This window comes from Oreochromis aureus, linkage group 6 (genome assembly GCF_013358895.1).
Source record: "Oreochromis aureus strain Israel breed Guangdong linkage group 6, ZZ_aureus, whole genome shotgun sequence".
In the NCBI taxonomy this organism is placed as follows: domain Eukaryota; kingdom Metazoa; phylum Chordata; class Actinopteri; order Cichliformes; family Cichlidae; genus Oreochromis; species Oreochromis aureus.
The window spans coordinates 5,795,752-5,803,650 of record NC_052947.1 but is presented as its reverse complement, the minus strand read 5'-3'; the positions used below and the strand labels follow the sequence as shown (position 1 = coordinate 5,803,650).

Below are 7,899 nucleotides of genomic sequence, written 5' to 3'. Positions count from 1 at the left end.
TCTGGCCTCATTATCTGTTTGTCATTCAGCTGAGTCCCAGTTTAAAGGGGAAAAAAAGGTTTGCTGTCTAGGGCTAAATCCATGTGTGGAAACGGGCCCATTGAACCAGTGCATTTGCCACATTTTCTAAAAAACAAACACTTGATGGAGCTTGTTTGGCTACTGATGAGCGTCACCTTCACAACGGTCGGTAGGTGGCGTGAGTGCGCGCTTTGCTGTTTGTGGAGATGAAGGAAAAGGAAATGATGAAGTGAACTTTGCTGCTCAGTTGAAGATGCTGCTCAGGAAATGACAGCTGTGTAAGTAAACTCAGTGCACTGCTAACTGATCCATGAATATCTTTATATTAATCTATTCGTAACTTGATCTTTACGCATTGAGCTAACCCCCGGCCTCCAGCTTATGTAAACTCCTGAACGTGTTTCGCTAAAGCTAAACAGGCTACGTGCAACGATAGCTGCGTGATAGCTAGCTGCTTTAAGAACCTGCTAACCAGTTCAGTAAGTCAGTAGCAATGTGTTTGTGTGGACTGTTTCTGAATGATACAGTTGGAGGTAACTGGCATAGTCTTTAACAATACGTCTGTTTTCATTAAAACATTTTTACTGTTGGGGTTGTACAGGTTGAAACTGCTATTCTTAGCTTTTAGCGATGTAGCATGCGGCAGGTTCAGGTTCAGCCGTTACAAAAAGCTCTTTGTTTAATTTATCAGACGTATTAACGTCGTCATCGCTGAAACCTTTTAAGGGACCCCCTCCCAGAGTTGGTGTTCATTTGTTAATAAAAATGTAGTTAATGGTTAAAGTTGGTTGATTCGTGTCAGAGGTGAAATGGGGAGCAGGTGGTTATTTTTAACCGTACCGAGAGGCTCTCAATCGAAAACTCTCCGGCTTCTTTAGAGTCATGTTTCACTGAGCTGTGAGGAGGCGGCAGACGGTTACCGCGTCACTTTCTCCGTATGTTTCTCCTGAGTATATTCAGTTTTTGGCACCAAAACTACAGGCGTCCTTTCTGTTCTGGAAACCAGTTTGTCGTGTCTTTTAATGTATTGAAGACCTGAAGTGGGTTAACCGGCATGCTTTGCTGTCGTGTTTTTGTAGTTTTGACTTCTCACAGTCATTGTATAGTCTTTATTTTCGTTTTATGCGTAGCAATTGTATTTTACGTGTGCACTACCTCACATCGGGGGTTAGGTTGTACTTTAATGGATAATTGTTTGTCTTACACATTTTTCCTAAAATCAGCAAATCCCATAGAAAAATTGCAAACCATTCCTTAATTAATCTCGCTAACAGGTGTGGATTTATCTTGTCCCTGTATTTCATGAATCTCCTTTAATAGGACAGCGGTGGAATAACAAAGTGAATATTTGCTGTGATGGCTCTGTTACAGTAGGTAACTTATTAACTGTACATAATAAAATGAGATGAAGCAGACTGTGTATTGTTAGATAAGCTTTGAAAACGGGCTTTGTAGTGCCTAAAACAGGTTAGGGTGATGGGATGTCAGTAGGAACCTGCAAAACATTCAGGGCCAGAAACATGTTAATCAATTGTATTAAATGGAAAGTGACTACTGAGTAACATCCTGCTTACAGTTTCCTGTCAAACAAACCATGTAATGATTAACTTTGACACCCTGCACCACAAGATGGTATTTTTAAAAAGTCCGGAAGACAGCTATTTTTTTTTTCCATAAGTGCTATTAAAAACCTAAGCTTTTAGTCACACTTAACTGATTCTTATAACTCTGTAACAACTAAAGGGATGTGAATAACTCTGTACAAGGGTTATCTGAATATGGCTGTTGACTTATTAACTATCTAAAATTTAGATCCTAGTCTTATGTTATGTAAAAATACAATGCTTTTGACATATCTTTACTTATTCAAGTGGGACATTTTTTTGGCTAAATCAACCATCCTTTTTATTTTGTTTATCCAATTCGGGGTTGCAGGGGTGGGGGGCTATCCCAATTGCTATGGAGCAAGGCAAAAGGTATACCGTGGACAGGTTGCCAGTCTGTTAAAGGGCCAACACTTAAGACAATCTGTTAGCCTGACAAGCTGTTCTTTGGACTTTGGGAGGAAGATGGAGCATCCATACAGACACGGGAAGAACATGCAAATGCCTCGCAGAACAACCAAGGCAGGATTTTACATGGCAAGACATGTTCCTGTGAGGAGACAGTTCTAACCACTGCATTGCAATCTGCATTTCATTAATGTTTTTCCTGTTTAATAATTGCTCAGTGCATGCTTTCTTGTCAGCCAAGGTGATTCCCAAATCCTGCTTCCTGTCTCATTTCAAAAATGTTGTGGCAAAAAAGCAAGATGGCAGCTGGTGGTGTTGAAGTGAACATTCTTTTTCCCTGTGCTCTCAGTGTGATGGTTAGCCTAGCACCTATCCTTGGCTTCACTGACAGTCCTCGGCTATTTTATATGCAAAGAGCCACTTTCCTTGTTGCCTAGGCTTCAAACATCATGGGATTGCAGGAAAATACCTTGAGCATCTTTCCAATATCTCTCCCCTTCAGACCGGAGCACTAAAATGCTTGGGACTTTTATTATTGGTTGAAGAAAGATTGGGTTGTTTTGTTCACTATTTGAATTAGAACTGAACTAATATATTGGTTTGTTTGCTTTTCTGGGAATAGGCAATTTCAGGGTGCTTCTTTATTATTTTGGTGCTTATTTGGTGGACTTTTTTTTAAGTACTGTGGGCTTCCCGTTGTAATAGACAGTATTAAATTGACAAGCATGGTGTGCGTGAGTTCCCTTCAGGAGTGTGCTTGACCTTTTCACTTACAGAGTTTGAGATAACTGGGTTCAAGGGGTATTAAGTTAGTGAATTCCTGAATCCAGATGGGGGTTTGACCCAGTAACCATGTTTTATTTCGTTGCCAGAGAACACTCTGGCTTGCAAGCCAAGTAAAGGACAAACAAACCTGAATCATGGGCTCTTGAAACAGGTTGTTGGCAGTTTGCTGTGTGGTAGCCTTATTACAGAACTGCAATCACAATGTGTTTTACTTAACTAAATTGTGTGATGGATACAACTTTTCTGTTTTGGGCTTTATATGCGTGTGTGAGAAGCCTTACTTGACACTGACTCATAGACACACAGTGATTCTACATATTTTAATGTCCTGTATGTTTTTCTCTTTTTTGAATTTAGTGACTCAGGCAGCTGTTTAAATGGCACACATCTCCAGTTTATGCGTCCACTTTTTTATGGTATCGGTCTTGTTTCCCTATGCTTTCAAAACTAACTAATGGGGGCTCTTTTATGATGCTTTGTGGTCTCACTTCCCCCTCCCCGTTTTCCTAATGGGTAAATCAGTTAACCCATGCATAAAGCACTGTTGATCTCTTCCTGCCGAGCCTACATTAAAACCGCCTTTATCCAGTCAGTTTCTGCTCCCTGCCTATTCAAGACGGTTTGTATAGCTCCTCTCTGTTCAGCTCCCCTCTGCTGCTGATTTACAAACAGCTGGTTGTGACAGCAGTTGGAGTTGGTTGTACTGACTTCAGTAGCTCTGAGCAACAGTTTAGCCTTTGCCTCTGTTTGAATGTAGCCTCCTGATCTGTGTGTTGTCCATTTATTTTTTTCAGGCTGTCTGATGACTGACTGACAGATGCCTTCACCATGAAGCTGAGTTGCAGCGCGCTGGTCGTCGCCCTCCTGCTGTCCCAGGCCAGAAGCTTCCTGAGCCCCTCAGAGGATGACAGCTTCCCTGAAGAATGGGTGCTGCTCCATGTGGTTCAGGGCCACATCGGGGCCGGAAACTACAGCTACCTACGCCTCAACCACGACGGCAGAATCATCCTCCACATGCAAAGCCTCAAGGGAGACGCAGACCTGTACGTGTCAGATAAAACCCTGCACCCGAGCTTCGACACCTACAAGCTACAGTCAGCCACCTGCGGACAAGATGTGGTGGTGGTACCAGGGGACTTCACAAGGCCTGTGGGCATCGGCATTTATGGCCACCCGTCTCACCAGGAGAGTGAGTTTGAAATGCGAGTGTTCTACGATCAGACTGTGTCCCAAGACCCATTTGATAAGGGCTCTTACAACTCAGAAGGTGTACATAAGGAAAAGAAATCTCCTCATGCGACAGAGGACGACTTCCAGGAGGAAGAGTCCATCTTTTGGACTATTCTGATTGGACTTCTGAAGATTATACTTGAGATTTTGTTTTGAAAATCACTGTTCATTGCTGTGACAGCAGGAGGATATTCTGCCATGGTACATTAGATTCCTTTCATTTTGTGAGGGTGAAAAAAATGTTGCACCAAACCCCAGGGAGATTTCTGAGATTTAAACAATCAAAACTACAGACTTGATAAACAGCAAAGTCAGATTTACAGCACTGAATTCACCAGCGAAGCCTGACCAGTCAGAAAATGTTTCACAAAGTGTATTTAGTTTTAGCTAGACTAAAAGAACACAAGGGGACTTTTTCTGGAGTCTTGAAAGGTATATATGGAATAAGAAGTTTCTTTGTGCACATAAGTCAGTCGCTAGAAGCATTCTTCCTTTTCCATTGGCAAAGTCATAAAATTATTAAAAATATGAAAGGTAAAAACTGCAGTGAAGACACAAATAGGTTCTAAATTTGAGCTGCTTTGAGGCTTCAGCACTTTGGGATACTCCCATGCTATGCTTCAAAGAGAAAGTGTTAACTCTTTTATACTGTCACACTTGGGAGAGACATAGAAATGCTTCCTTTATTTCATGCCTCCACACGTCTGATCAGGCTGATCTTGTAAAATGTTCTTAGAATTTCTGTTTTTAGGAAGTTACAAAGCATTGTTTGTCACAGCAATCAGAAGCAGGGTTCCTGACATATTGTGTTATTCCCACCGTGTAGGAAAAATGATGGTGTGTGTGCAGGATTCTTATGGGGGGTTTGTGAACTAAATTAACTCGATGGTTAATAGCAGTTTGCAGAATCTTTACTTTAGCTGCTACTTTGAAGCTGTATAATCTTTTCTTTTAAACTTAATTTTACCCATAGCAAAGTTTTCAGTTCGATTATAATTAGTTTTTTTTCCCACATTTGCACATACAGCAGACTTGAAAAATGAGAGAACCTCTGTTTTGTTTTGTTTTTTGTTTTGTTTTTTGAGGCCTAATTTTCACTTAATGCCACTGTTAAGTTTAAATGCGTATGTGCTGCTCTGGTGTGGTTACATTGCCCAACTTGACCAGCTGTCACTAATTCTTATACCATGATCTAAATGTCTAGTTTTTGTGGACAGATTCAAACCTTAGGTCAAAAACTGGCTGGGCTTCACCTCGCTGACGAGTGATCTTTCAGCTACACAGCTTCTCCTAAAATCCACCACACTTGACTTCCAAGCTAATAATACTTATTTGATTAGTGTTAACCCAAACCCCTTAATTTGAAGTCTACTGAGGTCGCACTGTGCACAGGGTTGTTGTTTCCTTATTGCTCAAAGGTGGAGGGATCACGTTAAACACATCCAAAGTCATCGGTTAGCTTCAGCTTAACATTTCTTTCTACAAGAGGACTACATTTTGTGCCCACTTATATTTAAAGTGTAGTCAAAGCTGGTGTAGAGCTGCAGGAGTGACACAGTAAGGCAACATTTATGTCGTTTCCTTTCTGTATCAACATGGAAATGATTGGCTGGCCCCCTCCTCAGCCTGTGAATGAATGAACACCACCTGTCTGTCTTAACACAGCTCAGCACTATGTGAGTTCTGTGTGGTCAAATATACTGAGCAATACAGTCATTTTGAGATATAGACACGATTTGTGGATCCTTGGACACAAAGGGGGACCTTAAAAGATATGAACAGATTTTCCTTAAAGCAGATCATTCAGCTAAAGCTCTTTGCTTTTTAAGGAGATGTTTCATTGATTTGGACTCCCCACACAGGGAATGTGGTTTGTGAAGAGATTTCTACCAATCTGTTAACATGAGTAGCAGCATTGTATTTAGTTTGATCGCTCACTTTTGTTTTTGCCTGTTGGACAAACTCCTGATTTAAACATCACCTCCAGCGCTGGAGTTCAGTTCTGAGTAGAACTTTGTTACCCTCTGAGCAGAAATGTTCAACAGTGCCTTCAGATCGATCCTCTGAACATCTGTGGAGCTTTCTTGTTCCCAGAGGCGATCTAGTCAGGTTTCACAATAAAATGAGAAGTTGTTTTAAAATCTTGTGTCACATGACTGTTTCTTAAGTCATTTAAATATTTTTTTGTTTTATTTATTTTAACTTTTATATCAGGAATACCGGTAATAGTTTTATCCCGTAGATCAACACAAGGCTGTGTTTTGTAGCATAAGCTACTTTAACATAGGCACACAGTCCAGTGTTGCATATTACCTCAGTTTGGGAACCCTGGATTTACGGGATTGGCTTTACTAAGTTAAATGTTTATGCTATGTATCAGCTCAGTCTCAAAAGGATGACATAGGTTCACAGACATTCTGGTCAGTGTGGGCAGACCCACTTTATCTTAGCTCTGTATAAATCACGATCTAGGCTAACAGTGGACTTACTCTGGTTATTCTTTGGATCCTTAAGGAAATAATAGAGGGGATTTTCCCCCATTGCAGCTACACTGACTTAAACCCTTTGTAAAATGTTGTGTTGTAAACTCAGATTTAATCCAAACCCCCAGTACATGTTGGAAACATAAAGCTTTAATACATCTCACAGGTCTGCACTATTTATTTACAAGAGTATAAACCAGTGAACAGCTGCTCAGTATATTACTCAAATGTTCAGCTCCTTGTTTTAAACCAGTCAGAGTCATGAGCACATAAGCTGACCGCCACAAGTTTGTTTACATGTTTGAAACCAATAAGAAAAATTAAACCGCGGGTCAGCGTGTACTCTTCCAGTCCTCTGTGTCATCGTCTTCATGTGAGTCTGGGGGCCATCTCGACGCTGTTGATCCTCAGCACCGTCTGCGGCTGGATGATGATCCTTTTGCGCTGGAACCGGTGTCTCTTCCAGAAACGCATGTGGACTTTGGGCCAGGACTCGGTCTTTTCGATTACGGTGGCCTCGACTCTGACCAGCTCCTTCCCCAGAAGAGGCCTACCAATCAGGGTGAAGTCCTCAGCTCCAACCAAAAGCACCTTCTCCATGCGGATACGCTCCCCGCACTCCGCCTCGATGTGGTTCTCGATCAAGATCAAGTCTTCACCGGTGACCTTCCACTGGCGCCCGGCGAAGTGCACCACCGCGAAGAGCCGGCCGAAGTCCCGAAGTTTGATCCGCTGGTTTACGGTGCTCACCACAGCAGCGTGTCGGCTCCGCTCTTCTTCCGCCGAGAACGGGCTCGGCTGCTCCGGCCACGGAGGCCTGGAGAGCGAGGTCCAGGGCATCAAGTCTCCACTAGCAGAGCTATGTGTTCGGATGGCAGCGGGGGACAGGACAGGGTGTCTGGGTAGTAACATTTTGCATGTCCTCCACAATCCGGCGTACGCCATGGTCGCCGACATCTTGACAGGAAGTCGTCTGGCTCCAACTGCGCAAGCGTCACGTTACAGTCACCTGACACTTCAGCCTTCAAAAGCATCCTTTAAAAACTGGAAAAAGGAAACTTTTCTGGCCCAGAGACAAACATAGCTTAACGCTATATTTTTCATATTATTAATTTAATTTGATAATCACTTTAAACAATTTTCAGATGGACGCTAATTAATTCTATTATAGAAAGATTTGGTTTCCGCGTACCTCGTATTTTACCAAGCAGATCCCCCAAGACAGTTAATTGTCTTACCCTTTTATGCATCATGTTTTAGAAAGATTACACGTTTATTTGTTTCTCTGTTTGTTTTCTTGTTTTTACCTTTCCCACATATTTCATAATAAGAAAATTACCCAAAAAGACTCCACATCACCGTTTGTC

At 42.0% G+C, this 7,899-nt stretch overlaps 2 protein-coding genes across 6 annotated transcripts; one reads left to right on the top strand and one right to left on the bottom strand.

The window, feature by feature from the left end:
- Window positions 1–179: 179 nt before the first annotated feature.
- c6h6orf120 (chromosome 6 C6orf120 homolog) lies at window positions 180–6,190 on the top strand. 5 transcript variants are annotated; one of them, XM_031741344.2, is made up of 2 exons: window positions 180–299; window positions 3,614–6,190. In XM_031741344.2, the coding sequence occupies exon 2, from the start codon at window positions 3,648–3,650 to the stop codon at window positions 4,203–4,205; it is 558 nt and encodes a 185-aa protein (XP_031597204.1). In that variant the 5' UTR covers window positions 180–299; window positions 3,614–3,647; the 3' UTR covers window positions 4,206–6,190. The 5 variants fall into 5 exon arrangements, with proteins under 5 accessions (XP_031597204.1, XP_039469655.1, XP_039469656.1 ...); XM_039613721.1 differs by lacking the exon at window positions 180–299 and adding an exon at window positions 394–500; XM_039613722.1 differs by lacking the exon at window positions 180–299 and adding an exon at window positions 536–554.
- A 470-nt stretch (window positions 6,191–6,660) lies between these two features.
- On the bottom strand, window positions 6,661–7,545 carry mrpl21 (mitochondrial ribosomal protein L21). The gene has a single exon (XM_031741340.2). It carries the CDS (start codon window positions 7,487–7,489, stop codon window positions 6,902–6,904), a length of 588 nt encoding a protein of 195 aa, XP_031597200.1. The 5' UTR covers window positions 7,490–7,545; the 3' UTR covers window positions 6,661–6,901.
- Between the last annotated feature and the right edge of the window lie 354 nt (window positions 7,546–7,899).